Below are 19,757 nucleotides of genomic sequence, written 5' to 3' on the forward strand. Positions count from 1 at the left end.
TGCTGGTTATCCAAAACACCGGTGGTATAGCCCTCAGAATCACAGCAACTCAATCCACCACAGCACGACAGACAGACTCATAGAGTACCCATAATGAGAATGGCATTAACATAACATACCGTAGACTGCTCTAGTCTACTCCTTACATCCTCCCTCTTTACAGAGCTCCATTTAGGCCCTGTTTCAGGTGTATCTCCTCAGCCACATGTGGAGTTTGTCTGTTGTTGCTGCTAGGTGGTGTCAGGTTGGTTCTGATTCATAGTAACGCTATGCACAACAGAAACCCTGCCTGGTCCTGTACCATCCTCACAATGGGCATTGGAGCAGGAGTCCAGAGACTCAGCTCTCACCAACTCCACCCGGAGTCACCAGGACCCCTGGGCTGCTCACAGGACCTTCTGGCCTGGTTTCCCTACCGCCATAACTCCCCCACTGCAACCTTATCTCTCTGGCACCCAGACTTGCCCACACACTTGCCAGCATAAAGCCTGTCAGTGGCCCTCAGGACACATCCAGACACCTCGGGCTGGTGCTGAGACCTTCACATCCTGGTCACTGGTCTTCCGGGCTCTGTTGTTCCTTCCCCACCCTCCATCTGAGCCATCCCCATTACCTGTTGTGCCCTTTAGGTGACTAGCTCCTCCATTGCATGGGAGGTGGCAGTACAAGGTTAAGGACATAGGCCCAGAGTTGAGTGCTCAGGTTGAGCCAACTACTTACCCACTACACCCCTGGTCTCCTTCCTGAGCACCCATTAGACCACACATCCAGCAACCTTGATTAAGGGATGAGTTGGGCCAATGGAAAAGGGGCAGAGGAGACCCACACCACTGCCACCAAGTCCATGAAAGTCTCCCATGTGCCACCCTCTACTCAGATTCTCCTTCTACAGCAACCTGGAAGGCCATGGGGTAAAGATGTTGACACCACAGAATGAATAGAGCCTGAGTCTCTGAGTCACCACTCAGAAGAAAGCCACTCAACTTACATTGGACTATGACCTGAGCAAGAAACCAATTTGAGTCAAGACACAGAGAGTAGGGGCTCCTTAGTTAGAGCAGTTAGCCTGTCCTCACTTAGAAGCTTAAGTATCTGTGGGCAACTCATATAACATAGGACTTGGTTTTCTCATCTGTGAAATGGGACGGTAATACTTACTTCAAAGGGTTAAGGTCAAGATGGACTGAGGTCACATAGGCACCTGGCTCTTGTTGTTGTTAAATGCTTTCAAATTGGTTTTGACACATAGTGAACCTATGTACAATGGACCAAACCCTGCCGGGTCCAGAGACACCATCCTCTCAGTTGTGATGTTTGAGTCTTTGTTGCTGCCACTGTGTCAAGCCATCTCGTTAGGGGTCTTCCTCTTTTACGCTGATCCACTACATTTCCAAGCATGATGTCCTTCTCCAGGAACTGCACTCCTTATAATGTGTCCAAAGTACAAGAGACAAAGTCTTTCTATCCTTGCTTCTAAGGAGCATTCTGGCTGTACTTCTTCCAAGACACATTTGTTTGCTCTTCTGGCACTTTCAATAAACTTTGCCAACACCCTAATTAAAATTCATTGATTCTTCTCTGATCTGCCTAATTCATTGTCCAACTTTCACACATGCATATGAAACCACTGAAAAAACCTCACGCTGACATCTTTGCTCTTAAACACTTTACAGAAGTCTTTTGTAGCAGATTTGACTAATGCAATGTGTTGTTTGATTTCTTGACTGCTGCTTCCATAAGCAATGATTATGGAAAATGATCCAAGCAAATTGAAGTCTTTGACAACTTCAATCTTTTTTCCATTCATTATGATGTTGTTTGTACTTCGGACATATTGTCAGGAGGGACCAGTCACTGGAGAAGGATATTATGTTTGGTAGGGTGGAGGGAGAGTCAGAGAAAAAGAGGAAGACCCCCCAGCGAGATGGATTGGCAAAGAGCCCCAGCATCAATGGGCTCAAGCATGGCAACAACTGTGAAGTTGGCCCAGGATTGGGCAGTGTTTCGTTCAGTTGTGCATAGGGTCACTATGAGTCGGTACCAACTTGATGGCCCCTAACAACAACAACAACAACACTTATTGGTCCAGTTGTGAGGATGTTTGTTTTCTTTACATTGAGATGCAATCCATACTGAAGTCTTTGATCTTCATCAACAAGCATTTCAAGTTCTTTTTCACTTTCAGTGAGCAAGGTTGTATCATCTGCATACTGTAGGTTGTTGTTTCTGTTCATTCGGGTAGATCATGTGCTGTAACAGTAAGATCTGAAAATCCAGAGGTGTTAAAGACAAAAAAATATTTATTTCTCTCTCATATAAAAATTTTGAAGTAAGAATTTAGGTTGGTTGTTGGCTCTGCTCCACACAGACATTCAGGGAGTAAGTAACTTCCACTTCGTGGCTCTCTCTGCTTAACTCCTAGAGCTGTGCCATTATGTGTATGGTTAATCTAGTCACTGCCATGACTGGGCTTTGGTTGTGGGAAGAGGAAGGAGAATCCATACCCAAATCTTTAGAGCCTCTGCCTAGACGTAACACACATCACCTCTGACCACACTCCACTGTAGAGAATTTAGTCACATGCCAAGGCCATGAGGCTTTTGGAAATGTGGTCCCTAGCCACATGTGTCCAGAAGCAACTCTATCACTCTTATAGGGTAGAATGGATTTTGGTGGATGACTAGGGGACTCTACAACTGTCTTTCAGTAAATACCTGTGCACATCCTTCATGTATGTGATATACATATATGGTATGTATATAACACATACCACCACTCCCAGAAGGGAGATCAAGGAACAGTGAGAAACCCATAGTACACATTGGCACATCCCAGTTAAGTCCTGTAGGGCAAAAATTGCAAACATAAATGTCACGAGAATCAGAACTCTCCCTAGCCAAATTCAGGAACTGGATGATTGGGGGCTGCATTGAGATGTTTTGGGGGTATTCATCTTTCATGAAATCTCACAGCTTGTGATCCAAAATTCAGGAATCGTATAAATCTGGATAATGTGGCTAGGGTCATGTGATTAGGGCATAGGAGGAGGAGTCAGACCCTCACAGAATGTAGGGGCAGGGTAGTGTTAAATTAAACTTACAGGCTCTGGAGCCAGACTACTTGGGTTTAAATCCTAACAATGTGATTTATCAACTGTGGGAGTCCAAGGAAAGCATTAACCTCATTGTGCTTTGATTTCTTCCTTTTATCAATTCCCTACCTTATTGTGGGCAGCACAGTGGCTCTGTATGATAAGCACTGGACTGCAAACCACAAGGTCAGCAGTTTGAGGCCACCAGCTGCTCCTCAAGAGAAAGCTGAGGCTTTCTGTTCCGGCAAAGGTTTATAGCTTTGAAAACGCTATACAGGTTAGCTATGACTTGGTAGCACTTAACAACAACAAACCCCATCAGAAACCATGAGGAATGAATACAATGAGTCGTGTTGAAATGCCTGGCACATAGTAAGTGTTCTGTAGATGCCAACTACTCTTACTGTAGACCTTGCTTAGCATTTTGACCTTTGCTCTATGGGTAATGAGGAATGTGTTCATCAGAACCCTCTTGGTAGCAAGGAAGAGCAACTCAATTATAATCAGCTTAAGCAACAAAAGAGGGATGTATTGACTCACGTAACTGAAAGATATAGATTCAGATGTGTCTTCAGGTGTCGCTTGATCCAGGCATATAGCATTGTCAATTGGACTTCGTCTCTTTTTCTCCATCTTTTGTTCTTCTTTCAGAAGAGATTATCCCACTCCTGCACCGGCCCAGAAGCAGTCCCATGGAGGGCTCTCATTGGCCTGGCTCCAAGCCTATGTCCTTCCCTAGCCCAAACACTGTGGTGACAGTGTGGGAAAGCAGGGAGTGGTGTCAATTAGCCAGTATTACATTGCCAACCCTCTGAAATTCCCTGGATTGAAGACGGCAAGATGTGTGTGGGGTGATGATTCTATAAAGGAAATTGGGGGTTGTTGCATGTGGACCTCACCAGATGGAATACATAGAAACCAAATTGACGCCATCTGTGAAAGGAGACACTGGGAAAGCCCCATATCATCAGCCAAAACAAGACCGGGGCAGACTGTGGAACAGACCATCAGTTGTTCATATGCAATTTCAGGGCGAAGCTGAAGAAAATTAAAATAAGTCCACAAGAGCCAAAATATGACCTTGAACATATCCCACCTAAATTTAGAGATCATCTTAAGAACAGATTTGATGCATTAAACACTAATGACGGAAGACCAGAAGAGTTGTGTGATGACATCAAGAACATCATATAGGAAGAAAGTGAAAGGTCATTAAAAAGGCAAGAAAGAAAGAAAAGACCAAAATGGATGTCAGAAGTAACTCTGAAACTTGCTCTCCAGTGTAGAGATGTTAAAGCAAATGGAAGAAATGAGGTAAAAGAGTTGAACAGAAAATTTCAAAGGGCAGCTCAAGAAGACAAAGTCAAATATTTTTAATGAAATGTGAAAAGATCTGGAGTGAGAGAACCAAAGGGAAGAACACACTCAGCTTTTTTCAAACTGAAAGAACTGAAGAAAAAATTCAAGAATCAACTTTGAAATCCCAAGATTCTTTGGGCAAAATATTGAATGATGCAGAAAGCACCAAAAGAAGATGGAAGGACTACAGAGTCACTGTGCCACAAAGAAATGGTCAATACTCAACCATTTCAAGAGGTAGCATATGATCAAGAGCCAATGATACTGAAGGAAGAAGTCCAAGGTGCACTGAAGGCATTGGCAAAGAACAAGGCTCCGGGAATTGATGGAACACACACTGAAATCTTTCAACAAACCAATGCAGCACTGGAGGCACTCACTCAACTATGCCAAGAAATTTGGAAGACAGCTACCTGGCCAACTGATTGGAAGAGATACCTATTTGTGCCTATTTCAAAGAGGCTTGATCCAGTGAAATGAGGAAACCTTTGGACAATATCATTAATATCACATGCAAATAAAATTTTATTCAAAATGATTAAAAAATGGTTTCAACCATGCATTGACAGAGAACTGCCAGAGGTTCAAGATTAATTCAGACAAGGATGTGGAATGAAAGATATCATTGCTGATGTCAGATGGATCTTGGCTGAAAGCAGAGAATACCAGAAAGATGTTTGCCTGTGCTTTATTGACTATGCCAACAATGACTTTTAACTGTGTGGATCATGATAACTATGGACCACATTGAGGAGTATGAGTATTCTGAAACATTTCATTGTGCTCATGAGGAACTTGTACATAGACTAAGAGGCAGTTCTTTGAATAGAGAACAAGAGGACACTGAATAGTTTAAAATCAGGAAAAGTGTACATCAGGGTTGTGTTCTTTCACCGTATTTATTCAATCTGTACGCTGAGCAAATAATCTGAGAAACTAAACTACATGAAGAAGAATTTGGCATCAGGGTTGGATGTGACTTATTAACAACCTGCCATATGCAGATGATACAACCTTCCTTTTGAAAATGAAGAGAACTTACTGATGAAGATCAAAGACCACAGCCTTCAGTATAGGTTGCACCTGAATGTTAGAAAACAAAATTCCTCAAAACTGGACCATTAAATAACATCATGGTTGAAGTTGTCAAAGACATCATTTTGCTTGGATCCACCATCGACACTCATGGAAGCAGCAGTCAAGAAATGAAATGTAGTGCCTTAGGCAAATTTGCTGCCAAGACCTATTTAAAGTATACAAGAGCAAAGATGTCAGGACGAAAGTGTGCCTGACTCAACCCATGGTATTTTCAATAGCCTTATATGCATGTGAGGAGTCCTGGTGTGGTGCTGAGGGTTAATGTGCTGGACTGCAAGGTCAGTTTGAACCGCAAGGTCTACGGTTCAATCTCATCAGCCTCTCCTTGGAAATTCTATGCAGGGTCACTATGAGTAGAAGCTGACTCTACGGCACTTAACAACAACAACATATGCATGTGAAAGTTGGGCAGTGAATAAGGAAGACTGTAGAAAATTTGATGCATTTGAGTTATGGTGTTGGAGAATATTAAAAATACCATGGACTGCGAGAATAGCAAACAAACCTGTGTTGGAAGTAGTAGAACCAGAGTGCTCCTTAGAAGCCAAGGTGGCCAGACTTTGTCTCTCATACTTCAGACATACTGTCAGGAGGGATCAGTCCTGTTGAAGGATATCATGTTAGGTAAAGTGGCTCAGGTTTAACAATGATTGTGAGGATGGCACAGAACCCGGTAGTGTTTCCTTGTGTTGTGCATAAGCGTGCTATGAAATGATCACTGGTTGCTGAACACGCAAAAGATAAAGAGGCCAAGAGTGAGGTGCAGAAAAGTGTTGGAGATTAATGTCAGGAGCCCAAGGAAGAGGAGCGATGGCCTGGATGAACTGATAGTAGTGAAGCAGAAAGGATATAGTGCCAGGGCTTGGTAATAGACTGGGCAAGGGTGGGAACAGACAGAACCAGAATAAGAGCCAGGGTTTGGGCCTGCTGGGAGATTGAAAGATGGATAGTTCAGTTTTGGATATAATAAGTTTGAGGAGACCTGAGACATCCACAGGGAGGCACCTGAGAAGCAATGATTTGAGGCATGCAGTTCCTCTCCTGGGCATCCCTGTCTGGTTCCTATAAAACATAAAAAGGATAAATAAATTAAATTTTGCACATGAATTGCCATGAGTCAGAATCAACTCAATGGCAACTAACAACAACAAAAGCCTGCCAGTTTTGCCCAGCCAAATGCACTACAACCAAGGGAGGTCTTCTTCCACCCCGCTAAGGCTGCTGGTTCCAGGAAAGTTGAGACTGGAACAACTTCTGGGTCCCCAGAACATCATGTACCCAATACAATTCCTCACTGTAGAGTCACAAGACCTTTGGGATCCTTGGGCAGGTAGCTGGTGAGGGCATCCAGTGACTTTTGGTTAAACTGACAAGGTTCTAGCACTCAGGAGCTCACAGTATAGCTGTGGTGAGAAGTAAGAGGAGCACAGAATGACAGGGGAAATGGAGGGCAGAAAGCCAAAATACAACATGGAACCCTATCATTTAAGACAGCACAGGCTGCAAGAGTACAGAGAAGGGGGGAAGCAGGGCTGGGAAATTCTGGAGGAAGAACAGAAGTGGTGTCTTCACCATTCCAGGTAAAAGAAAGACCATGAGCTCAAGGTTGAGGTGTATTCCCCCACCCTGACCCCAAAGCAGCCTGGGTCTCTGAAAACTGTGCAGTCACTGAAACTTTCACTGGGAACTGGGAAGATGCCCAGGGATACCAGGGGAAACTGAGGCAGGGGCAGAGATGGGTTTCAGCCTCAGAAGAGCTCCCACGATGGCTTCCCAGTCATCCTGAAGTCCTCAAGTGAGGGCATAGCCTCCCCCACCATAGCCTTCCCTTATTGACTGAGGAAGAACAAATTGCTCCCTCCACAGTGCCCCCTCACTGTTGTCCCCACCTCTGTGACAACCCTCACATCTTGTTCTACAAAGATCTCACTCTAGTGCCCCCACCCCATCCCCCTCCAAGTCAGGGAGCCTATGAAAGCACACTAGCACCCAGCCCAGGTGCATGGGGATGTTGGAGAGGGGGTGAATGCAGGCCAGAGCCCATGGCTCTCTGGGAGGGAAGCCAGGGACATCTAAGGAGGAATGCATGGGATTGGGGCTTGTCTCCGGCTCTGGGGTGGTATTGCCAGCTGGCGTCTCTCTACAGGTCCCAGGGAAAGGAATTGTGGTATTGCCTTTACTGCAGCCTCAGTGGACCTGGGTTGGTTTCAGAGCTGGCAGGCCCCAAGCTGGTGAGTGAGCAGGGGAGGTGGCTTCCTATCCATTAGGCCCATGGCCCGGACGGCTAATGCCGAGCGGACATTCTGCTCTCAGTGCTGGTACCCACTTAGGCATTGTTAATATTTTACACAGTATAGCCAGGGGATCAATGTCTCATTTATAGTTCAGTGTTTATGGGCACTCATTGAAGCTTTCATTGGGAAGATGCTTGGGAGCACTGGGGGAAACTGAGGCAAGGGGTAGGTGGGGATGCCAGTCCCAGAAGAGCTTCTTTTGCTTGTTCTCTTCTCTAGCCCCCCTTGACTTTTCTGCTACCCTGTACATCTAGGCACGCCCTACTCATAAGGGGCCATCAGAGTCCCTGCCATATACCAGCCCTGGTAAATCCTTACAAGCTCCCCCAGAGGTCAGATTATTGTCCCCATTTTATGGATGAGGAAACTGACGTTTAGAGAAATGAAATAGTCCTTGTAGGTGATGGTGCTGGTCTCCTAATCTGACCACTGGTTTAGGTTTGGTGCAAAACAGCTATGACACAGCTATATTTTGCTCAGCACTTAAGTCTAAATGAGATCGCAAGAGACTCTAGCAGCCTCCTAAGTAGATTTTTAAAACACTTCAGCGCCTCTTGTGCACCAACAAACTGTTTTCTCGTGTCATGGTTAGTCTCTCTGCTTAAGACTCTTCCCTTTGGTCAGTGGGGACTCACTGGGTCCATGAAGGAAATGAAACCAAACGCTGTATACTTACATTTCTCTAACTACGTCTCAAGTAACTCTCAGACGTCTGAAATGATGAAGTAGAACCGTGCAGGGCGAAAGGGACTCCTGACTTCTCTTCTCCTAGAGTTTCCACTGGAACCGTGCATTACCCCGGCAAAGCCTCTGTGGCTTTCTATCTGTGTTCCCTTTGCCAATTCATCTTCTGAATCTTGGTATTCTTATGTGTAAAATGGGGGAAGAGGAATGCCCACTGGGAAAGCCCTCTTAAGGATTACAAGTAAACATGAAGGTTTGGCCCAGATACGGGAGCTCCGGGAAGGCGGAAGGCGCTCAGTTGCTTCACGTTGCGGTTTCCCACCTGACCTAGGATCGAGCTCTACACCTGGGGGAAGAGCTTGCTCAATTAACATTTGTTGGATGACCCAGTGGGTAGCAGAGGCTCTATAAATGGAACCTACTATTGTCTAGGAGTCCTGGTGTTGCGCGGTAGAATAAGCACTGGACTGTAACAGTAAAATCGACGGTTCAAACCCAGCAGTTGCTCCTCGGACACCCTATACAGGGTCGCGATCAGTCGGAATTGACTCTACGGCACAATTGTCCGGACCCTAGTTTCAGAGATCATACAGGTGTGAAGCGAAATAGGGCTTGGTTCCCCCTTCCATGAATGCATCCGGAGGGCGGAAAGACGAGGTGTTCATAGTAACCCCCATTTTTTCCGCTCTTTGTTAGGAGGTGGCAGGGGCTCCTGGGATGCACATGGTCCGCCTGGGGGCAGCAGAGAGTTACGGTTCTGGTCCTCGGGTCCTGAGCTTCGGGACACAGACGCTCCAGTGCTTCGCCTTACCACGCCCCGTCCCTCTACCAACCCCCATGACCCCGCCCCAGCTCCCAGCTTCTTCCTTTCTGCGGCTTCCCTACTCTTGCTCCTGGGCGAGAAGAACGCAATCCATAAAGTAATTAGCACACTGTTGCTTTGCCTGCGCTGAGCATTTTACATCCGCTTCGCTCTTCCCCACAGCTGATAGGCAGGCGTCCAGGAGACTGTAAATCCTACAGTGAAAGCGATTTGACCAAGGTCACGCAGTAAAGTTAGGATATGAACTCCGTACTGTAGACTGTAAAGCCAGAGACACACGCTGTCCTAAAAGTCTCCGATAGCACGCGGGTTTCCAGAACTGGAGAACTTTGGGTACCAAATTCTTCGTTATCAAAGGGCCAAAACGGCAGAGTTTAATCTCGGGCCAAGGGTTTATGGTTGTGGAGAATACCGCCGGGCGAGAGGGCTTCCCTTCAAATGCCAGCTCTGCTCGGGTCGGAGGGGTAAAGCAGAGGGTGGCGGTGTCCCGGCTCAGCACCCCTGCCCGAGGAGGTCAACTCAAGGAGAGTGGAGTATGATTCCCTGCATAGCACGTCGCGCGGCTCCCTTCCTCTCAGACTTCGGGCCCCTCCCCAACCACTCAGTGAAACCGCCAACCGCGCTGGCCTCCCCGGGGATGAACCCGTAGACGTGGCGACGCGCCAAGCTCAGTCCCGGGGCCGGACCGTGAAGGGAGGGGCCACCTCCCTCCGCCCGCTTTCCGGGGGCAGCTGCGGGCACCTCCCTGTGTGGTCGCTGCGCCTAGGCCAATGAGCGCTCGGGGAGCCGCGATGGAGGCTGGGACGGCCGAGAGTGTCTGGGACCCCTGCTGCCGCCGCGCCCCTGCGCCCCCGCGCCCGTGGCGCTGGAGAGGGGGCGACATAGACGCGGCGCCCGCGCCTAGCATGGAAGCGCCGCTAGCCCGCGCCGGCCGCCCAAGTTACGCTTCGCGCCGCCGCGCCTTGAAGTTTGCGGGTGACTAGGAAAGTTGCGCTCGGACTCTGCAGTCCTGCCGCGTCCAGCCTCCGGGACTGCCCTGCTCACCGTCGCCGCCCTCCGCGGGGCTCGAGCCCGCCGACGCCGTAACCCCGCCTGCCAGGGGCATGTGAACCAACGCCGCCCGGAGAGGCCGGGCGTGCTGTACCAGCCCGTGTGCCTATTGAGGCAGCGCGCGGGCCAGGGGCGCGCCCCGGCCCCAGGCAGCCCGGGCCGCCATGGGCATCCAGGGCATGGAGCTATGCGCTATGGCGGTGGTGGTGTTGCTGTTCATCGCCGTCCTCAAGCAGTTCGGCATCTTGGAGCCCATGTCCATGGAAGGTAATACGTGCCTAATCCGCCCCTCCGGAGCCTTTCTCCAGGGATAGCGGTCTGCTACAGGAGCACTGTACTTTGCGCTTGACTGCAAAACGAAAAGTCGGAGGTTCGAGCGCACCAGCCACTCCGCGGGAGAAATCTGTAGCAGTCTGCTTCTGTAAATATCGACAGAATTTGAACCCTTATGGGGCAGTTCTACTCAGGCCTATAGGGTCGTTATGAGTAGGACTCGACTGAAAGGCTGTGGGTTTGGTTTTGGTTTGACGGTCTAGTGGGAGGGGTCTGCACTCACGCCCTGGGCTTCGCTGCGTTGGGCTTCGCGGTCTTGGTAGCCTTGGTCACCGCCTTCTCCCAGCTCCTGAGAGCTATGCCTGGGACTAAGAGGACAGAGAGGGGTCATTATTTTAGAAGCCTCAAAGGGGACAAAGCCGCGGAGTTTGGGATGATGACTCCTCGAGTAGCCTCTCCTGCCGTCTTAGGCCGATTGGTTCGAGCCTCTCTCAGTGAGCATAACGCGGTTTATAACAGGGTGACCCTCAGCCAAGGCGCCTGGAGGCGACGAATTAATTATGTGAAACCCCTGCCAAGTGATGGGGCGCGACATTTGTCCCGTTTTCCCACCCCAGGCAGAGAAAGCTCAGGTCCCCGGGGTCCGAAACCAAATCCTCAGGCGCAGCCATTTCTGTTCCAATAAAATATTAACTTAGGAGCTAGATCTGCCCTTAAATTAGACACTGACTGCTTCCTGGGGGCTCCCGACTCCCAACCCTGTGATACCTTCCAGCAACTTGTGGGCAGGTACCCACTCGATATGTAACTTCCTCTCCTGGCAGTTCCAAAGAAGCAGTCTCAACCCTCCAGCTCTGAGGTGGGGAAGGGGCCAGCGTGCCCTGTTCCTGTCACCGGTACTCCCCTGCTGCCCTCTACGTGGACGACGGGGCTCCTGCCTGCCTCAGCGCTCTGCTGGCCTTGCCAGGCTCCAGCTGCTGGGCCTGAAACCCAGAGGCCAGGAGAAACTGCCTTCCCTCTGAGCTGCTCCCAACCTGTCAGGCAGGGAGGTGCTTTTTACACCCTGTCGAGGGACTGCTGAGAGCAGGAAGGGCGCAAGGTTCAGAAGCAAGGCCCTCCCTCCATCTGTCTTCAGGGGCCCGTGAAGTCCATGACCACGTGTCCCCCAGAAACCATCGGTGAGTAGGGACTTGCTCAACCCATTTCTGGGAGGTACCATCTTGAGCTTTTGGGGAGGAAAGTAACCTAAGCTGGGCCTGCACTTGGCTAGACCCTGACTCTGGCAGGATGATCTGTAATAGGAACCTTATTGGGAAATACAGGCTCTTGGGATGGGGTGGGGGTGTGGTGAGCATTCTGTCCTTCTGTGCTCCTGAGGATCCGTGCCTCCCTGCTGGGAATTTCATCCACTTATAAGGTCCTTTTCCTTCCTGATGCCTGGTGTGGGGGTGGGGTTTTGGTTGGTGCCCAGGACAGCTGTGACCTCCATTGCTCTTCCAGGCTTCCTGGGACCACCAGGGGCAGAGGCACCCTGTCAGTCTCACTGCAAAACCTTCCTAACTGACCCTGACTCACAGTCCAGGACAGTCTGAAGTTTGCCTTAGTGATTTCTAAAGAGAAGGGATTTCTTTGCAAAGTGGGCAATATGCATCCAACCAAACCAAATGCATCACCTCTGAGCCAGTTCCAACTCACAGCAACCTCACAGGACAGAGTCGAATTACCTCTTTACTGAAGCTGACTGCCACATCTTCCTCCTATATAGCAGCTGCTGGATTCAAACCGCCAATCTTTTGGTTCACAGATGAGTGCTTAACCACTGTGCCACCAGAGCTTTTTTAGTAATAGCTGCTATAAACATCCACTTCAAGCTGAATGAGTTTCCTTTTATTCTGGAGCATGTTCCACTCCTTGGGGTTACAGAGTCTTAGCACAGTGGAAAGAAACAGCATAGAGCTTCAGAGTCAGCCAGATCTGACCTGGGATCTATCCTCTCACCTATATACACTGGCTGTAAAAATCCCTTAACCTTTCTGAGCTTCAGTTTCACCATCTATAAAGAAGGGCTAATAATGCTGTTGAAGGATATCATGTTTGGTAAGGTGGAGGGTCAGAGAAAAAGAGGAAGACCCCCAGCAAGATGGATTGGCCAAGTGGCAGTATCAATGGGCTCAAGCGTGGCAAGGACAGTGAGGTTGGCCCAGGACCGGACAGTGTTTCTTCCTGCTGTGCATAAGGTCGCTATGAGTCGGCACCAACTCGATGGCACCTAACAACAACACCAGTAACACTAAAACCTGCCCTGGAGAGCTGTGGCAAGGCTTTAGCCAGTAAATGCGGCTGTAATGACTCCCAGCTCCATTCTAGGCGTGTCATAAACATGCAGACATTGTGAACCATCACTAGCACGCTAATGTGCAAGAGAGTGAATATGTGTAATAACAACCCATTCATGGGTGGAAATGTCCTTTCACTCAAACCGGACTTTCCCCAGCTTGGATCAGAGGGAGGGAACTGTGAATTCCAGATGTTCCAAGTGGATGTGGGACAGTGCCTCTGAGGGCAGTGTCTAGGACTGCCAGGTGGTCTGGTGGGAGTCCAGGCCCTCCTACCCCAGCCTGCATGGGAGATCTGTCCTCACCGCCCCTCCAACCATGCACATGTGTGTTTGGATGTGTCTTGTGCCCTCTTTGAGCCATGGTATCACTCATCTGTAAAAGACTAGTTATGATACTCCTGGGAGTGTTATGAACTAATGGATTTGGGTTTTAGGAATGCAACCATCTAGAAGTAGATAAAAGAAATGGAAAGGCCGTCATCTCTCTGCCTTGAGTCCCCCTCTGTCTTTGGTTGAGGGAGTCACCCTAACCATTTCTCTTGTTGTTGTTAGGTGCCACGAGTTGGTTCCAACTCATAGTGACCCCATGCCACACAGAACAAACACCGTCCGACCCTGTGCCATCCTCATAGTCACTGCTATGTTTGAGCCTGTTGTTGTGGTCACTGTGTCAGTTCATCTTGTTGGAGGTCTTCCTCTTTTAGTGCTGACCTTCTACTTTACTAAGTATGCTGGCCTTTTCCAGGGACTGGTGATTACATCTTAATAACATTACCCAAGTAAGTAAGACAAAGTCTCACCATCCTCACTTCTAAGGGACATTCTTCTTCCAAGATAGATTTGTTCATTCTTCTGGTAGTCCATAAGGTACTCAATGTTGTTGTTGTGAAGTGCCGTCAAGTCGGTTCCAACCCATAGCGACCCTGTATAAGGTTTCCGAGGAGCAGCTGGTGAGCTTGAACCGCCAACCTTGCAGTTCACACGGCTTTGCAGTCTGACGCATTAACCCACAGCGCCACACCAAGACTCCATAGTCACTGTCAAAATGGCATGGGGGCCACATCTGACCTCCTCTGACCTCACATCTCTGAGTATCAGCCCAGGTCGACTCCAGGAAATCAGACATGCTTTCACCTTCCAACCTTTTTTACCAATTCTGATACCAACCATCCCTCCCAAGCACTCTACGGCTCTGCTGGGTTTGCAATGGTCACACAGAACTGCTAGGCAATAGAACTCACAGTTATGGGATATATTAGGGAAATTCAGGATCAGAAATGCTCAGAGTACAGTTATTTCGTCAGGACAGCTTCTTGTCAGCATGTTCTCAGACAGGCCTCCCATTGGCTTCTGTCCTGCTCAGACAATGTTACAAAGCTCTTATAGCATTGCTGATAAGTGCCAAAAAGGCACTCCACTCAACCTTAGTAAACTTCAGCCCAAAGATGCTCAGATGTAGCCCCATAGGTTGGCTTAGAGACATCTCACTCTTCAAGCAAGCCTCCTGCCTAAAGCTACTCAGCGTTCATGCTCTGTGGCAGGAAAGCCCATCTCTGTCCTCGGCTCTTGGTTCTGCCACCACGGTTCCTCTGCCACTCCTCTGATGTCACAGCCCTCTGTCTCCTGGATCAAGAGGTTCAGCACACAGGGATCTCAAGGTCCAAAGACACATTCTACTCCTGGTTCTTCTTTCTTGATAGAAGTGAGACTCCCATCCCCACTCTATTTGCTGCTTCTGAGATGGCTCATTTTAAACCTAGAAGAATGACAAAATTGATCATTCCTCAGGTTAGAGTCCCACACACCCTATTTGTATAGTCCCACCTGGTGGTTAGGTTGACAGTTAGAGCCCACCAGCCACTTCTGTGGAGAAAGGTGAGGCTTTCTGCTCCCGCAAAGATTTACAGCCTCGGAAACCCTGTACAGGGTTATTGTGAGTCAGAACCAACTCCACGGCACTTAGTAACAACAATAAGAACAGCTTAGTTCTTTGGTGGGAGTTACGAGCCCTGGCGTGGCGCTGTAGGATAAGCACAACTTGACAGCACTTAATAACAACAAACACAAAGACTATTGCTAGAAGAGCAGTATTAAGTAATTCACTGTATCACATTCACCAGCTTTATAATTCAAAGGCATCAATTCTTCTTTGTTCTTCTTTATTCATTGTCCAGCTTTAACATGCATGTTGTTGTTGTTGTGAAGTGCCATTGAGTCATATCCGACCCATAGTAACCCTGTATAGGGTTTCCAAGGAGCAGCTGGTGAGCTTGAACTACTGACCTTGAAGTCAAATGGCTTTGCAGTCTGACGTATTTACCCACAGCGCCACACCAGGACTTTGGGCAGTGCTTGTAGATCCAAGTAAAATGAAACCCTTGACAACTTCATTATTTTCTCCATTCGTCATAATATTTATTGGTCCAGTTACGAGGAATTTTGTTTTCAATATGTTGAGGTATACTCCATACAGAAGGCTGTAGTTTTTGATATTCATCAATAAGTGCTTCAAATCCTCTTCACTTTCAACAAGCAAGGTTGTATCATCTGCATACCCTCAATCCTAATGTCATGTTCATCTTCTTATAGTCCAGTTTCTTGAGTTGTTTACTCACCATAAAGACTGAATAAGTATGTTGAAAGGATACAACTTTGATGCACACCGTCCTTGATATTATACCATTCAGCATCCCCTTGTTCTGTTTGAACAACTGCCTTGTAGTCTATGAACAGGATCCATATAAGCACAATTGAGTGTTCTGGAATTCCCATTTTTCACAATGTTATCCATAGTTTGTTATGATCCTCATTAATTTGTTATGATCCACACATTGTCAATAAAATATAGGTAAATGTCTTCCTAGTATGATATCCCTCATACCACATCCTCTTTTGAATTCAACTTGAATTTCTGGCAGTTTGCTGTTGATGGACTGCTACAACCATTTTTGAAGTATCTTCAACAAAATTTTACTTGCATATGATTAATGATACTGTTTGATAATGTCTGTGTTTCATTTGGAGTGAGCACAACTATGGATCTCTTCCAGTTATTTGGCCAGCTAGCTGTCTTCCAAACTTCTTGGCATAGACTAGTGAGTGCGTCCAGTGTTGCATCCATTTATTGAAACAGTGCACTTGGCATTCTGGCAATTCCATGTTTTTCAGTAATGCCTTCAGTGCAGTTTAGACTTCTTCCTTCTTCAATACCACTGGTTCTTGATCATTTGCTAATTCCCTAAATGGTTGAACATTGACCAGTTCTTTTTGGTACAGTGGCCCTGTGTATCCCTTCATCTTTTGATACTTCCAGCATCATTCAATATTTTGCCCATTGTTGTTATGTGCCGTGGAGTCGGTTCCGACTCATAGCGACCCTGTACAGGGTTTCCGGGGCTGTAAATCTTTACAGGAGCAGAAAGCCTCTTCTTTCTCCCACGGAACAGCTGATAGTTTTGAACTGCTGACCCTGAGGTTCACAGCCCGATTTGTAACCACTACGCTACCAGGTCGGCGGTTCAAGCTCACCAGCTGCTCCTTGGAAACCCTATACAGGGTCGCTATGGGTTGGAATCAACTCGACGGCACTTGACAACAACAGCAACGCTACCAGAGCTCCTTATTTTGCCCATAGAATCCTTCAACATTGCAACTCAATTTAAGGCTTGAATTTTTTCTTCACCTCTTTAGTTCTTTGACTTCTACTGAGCATTAATCAACTAGGGAGCCAGCCGCTTGATCCAGGACAAGGGGGTTGGGCCTAGGCTGGTCATTTGACCATCCCGACTCCTTGGACAGATGAGGCCTCAGGGTTCAGGCTTAGTAGGAGATCAGACCACCTTCAGTGTGATTAACTCCTATGGGAGTGGCCATATTCTGTCTGCTTGATCAGGATTATTCTTCTCCCCAACGACCCATGGAATATCGGAGATGAAGTAGCTGCTTATTTCTTATCAACCTTGCTATGGCAAAGGTATAAGAACCTGGAGCTGTTGGGATGGCCCAGCAGTCCACCATGAAGATCTTAGATTGGTTTGGAAACCCCATAGGAACTGGACTGGGATGTGGGCCTTGATCAACTACTGTGTCTTTAAGTGGTGCCTAGCACTTCATGTTTAATTAACAACGCACCCTCAGGTTAAAGAAGTCCATACAGTCCTTGAAATCATGGGCAAGGCTATGTATTTGTTTTGTTTTGTTTTTTCCTGGAGTGCTGAAATAATGTTCTCAAAGGAAGTTCAAATCCCCAAAAGGTTTGAAGGTTGGGGTCTCTGACTCGCCCTTGGAACTTTGGTAGAGGTCATGTTGGAGGGCCTGCATGGGTCTGAGCACGTACCTCCTCTGTGTAGGGCCACCCAGTTGCCATCTTGTAAATTTCTACTCATGGTACCCTTGTGTGTGTCAGATTAGAACTGTGTTCTGCCTGTCAGGCTGAGTTTTCTAAAATGGATCTCCAGGCATTTCTATCGCATTTGTTTCTGGGTGGAATGAGGCACCAATCTTTTGGTAAGCAACTGAGTGAGTTAACCATTTGTACCATCCAGGGATTCCAGTCATTCTTTTTTTTTTTTTTTTTAAGGTTTTTGTTGTGGATTGAGTGAAAGTTTACAGGGCATATCATCAGTATTACATTAAACAAATCATACACCTTGTTTCATTACAATGATTATAATCCCCTCTATGTACCATCATCAATTAACAGTATTTCTCTCTATCCACTTTAGCTTTTAAAAAACAAAAACAAAAAACACTCAGGCATATGTAATAATTTACACCTCCAAAGGGCACATTCTGCAAGTCTGCCTCCTGGCCACCAGCTCTTAGTCCCTCTCTTTTTAGTCCATGAATCTAGAGTCCTCAGCCACTTCCTCTCTCCATGCCCCCATCTCTGCCAACGTCTCCAGCGTCTCTGCTTCTCTGGATAAGGTCCTGCATTCTGCTTGTGCGTACCTCTCTTGATGGTCCTAGGGTCCTCTGTTTATGGACTGTAAGATTAACCACTCCCCTGTTTTCGTTACAAAACTGCTACCTTTACAACTGTGACAGTTGCAATTAGTCATGATGACAATTATTCACTATTGAATCTTACGAATCTTATCCACATCTCTTTTCACCAGACCCATCTAGACAAGATGAAATCTATTCTGTGGGTACTCTTTCTTCCCCCCCACCCCCCGCATAATCTTAAATTAAACTCCCTCCTGAAACCTTGTAAGCCAGTCACTTCGTGCCTTTATCACCCCCTCATTTTAGGTAGCCAATGTCTAGGTTGCCCATCCCTATCTACCCTGTGTACAGAGGGGATAGCATTGATACTTGATGTGAAGACTCTCTCTGTTGGTATTTAGAGTAACTACCTCTCTGAGTATGAGGTGCTCTGGTAGCGTAGTGGTTACGAATCAGGCTGCTAACCTCAAGGTCAGCAGTTTGAAACTGCCAGCTGTTCCGCTGGAGAAAGATGAGGCTTTCTGTTCCTGTAAAGATTTACAGCCTCGGAAACCCTGTACAGGGTCGCTATGTGTCGGAACCGACTCCGTGGCACATAACCACCACCACAACCTCTCTGAGTATAGGTCAGTTTCATCAAATTGCAGCAATTTACTCTTGTTTCCTTTATCAAAAAAAATTTTTTTTTTTTTTTTGGTAATCTTCCTCTAGTCGAGTTCTGATTATCGAGCCATCGAGGTTAGGTCAAATGCGTATTGTCTGCAAGTTTGGGTGTTCTTGTGCATCTTCCCTCACTTCATATCAACTGAATGCTTCACTCTCAGCTGTAGCCCTCTGTGGCTATGTCCTTGTCCATGGGCTCAAGTGTCCTCAGGTCTTACCACACTTTGGACCAACCAGCCCTTCCTCTTCTCTCTCACATCCTCAGGTCAATGGGAGTCAATGAACTGTGGTTACACTCAGCCCATTTCTCCATTGCTGCCTTTCTCTCTCTTCCACTCACCAGTAAACCAATGTGGTTGCCAGCAAGTCTTGAATTTGAAAGCAATGGATTTCTTGCTTCTGCTACAAATTCCCCTAGCTGTAAGACTTCCAAGCTTCTAAATATTCCTGTATATGTGGTTCAGAGTTCTGGCACCATCCCCTGAGCCTACTTGGTCCGGTATTCTGTGTTGTTGCTGACGGAGCTCCTCACTTCACTTCCACCCTCTCCGCCATCTTGTTTGTTCTCTCCAGTCACTCTTTAACAGGCTGCAGATCAAAATCGTTTGGAGAGTTTAAAAAGAAAATCCAACTGTGTCCACTCCAGGATAGTTCATTCCAAATCGCTGTGGAGCCCTGGTGGCACTGTGGATTGGGCATTGTGCTAACTGCCAGGTTGGCAGTTCCAACCTACCAGCTGCTCTGTTGAAGAAAGATGAAGCTGTCTGCCCCAGTACAGATTTTAGTCTTGGAAACCCACATAATGTCATTATGAATCGGAATTGACTTGATGGCAGTACGTTTGGTTTGGGTTCTCTGTCAATGGAGACTGGGTCATGGAATTGTTAAAAGCTTTCCCAGGTGACTCTTATATACAGCCAGTGTTGAGATTCTCAAAGTTCTCAGAGTATGACCCCTAGGCCAGCATCACTTGGAAACTTGTTAGAAATGCAGATTCTCTGGCCCCCACTGGACCTAGAAAGTCCGAAACTTGGAGGTGGACACAGCTGCATATGCCTTAGCAAATCAAGTTTGGGGACCACTGCTGTCCTCTGGAGTATAGGTTGTAAGGTCTCTGACTTTTTTTTTTTTTTTTTA

The 19,757-nt window shown here is 47.3% G+C and overlaps 1 protein-coding gene across 2 annotated transcripts in view; it reads left to right on the top strand.

The window, feature by feature from the left end:
* The window catches only part of KCNIP3 (Kv channel interacting protein 3, calsenilin), a 133,429-nt gene that overhangs the window by 69,101 nt on the left and 44,571 nt on the right, over positions 1–19,757 (top strand). Inside the window, exon 1 of one of the 2 annotated variants that reach the window (XM_006873519.1) lies at positions 10,564–10,666. The exons of the other annotated variant lie outside the window; for it this stretch is intronic. Coding sequence (XP_006873581.1) covers positions 10,564–10,666 — 103 coding nt within the window. Of the gene's footprint in view, positions 1–10,563; positions 10,667–19,757 lie in introns of those variants that run through there. 2 annotated transcript variants of the gene reach the window in all.

Source organism: Chrysochloris asiatica, unplaced genomic scaffold (genome assembly GCF_000296735.1).
Source record: "Chrysochloris asiatica unplaced genomic scaffold, ChrAsi1.0 scaffold00245, whole genome shotgun sequence".
Classification (NCBI taxonomy): Eukaryota; Metazoa; Chordata; class Mammalia; order Afrosoricida; family Chrysochloridae; genus Chrysochloris; species Chrysochloris asiatica.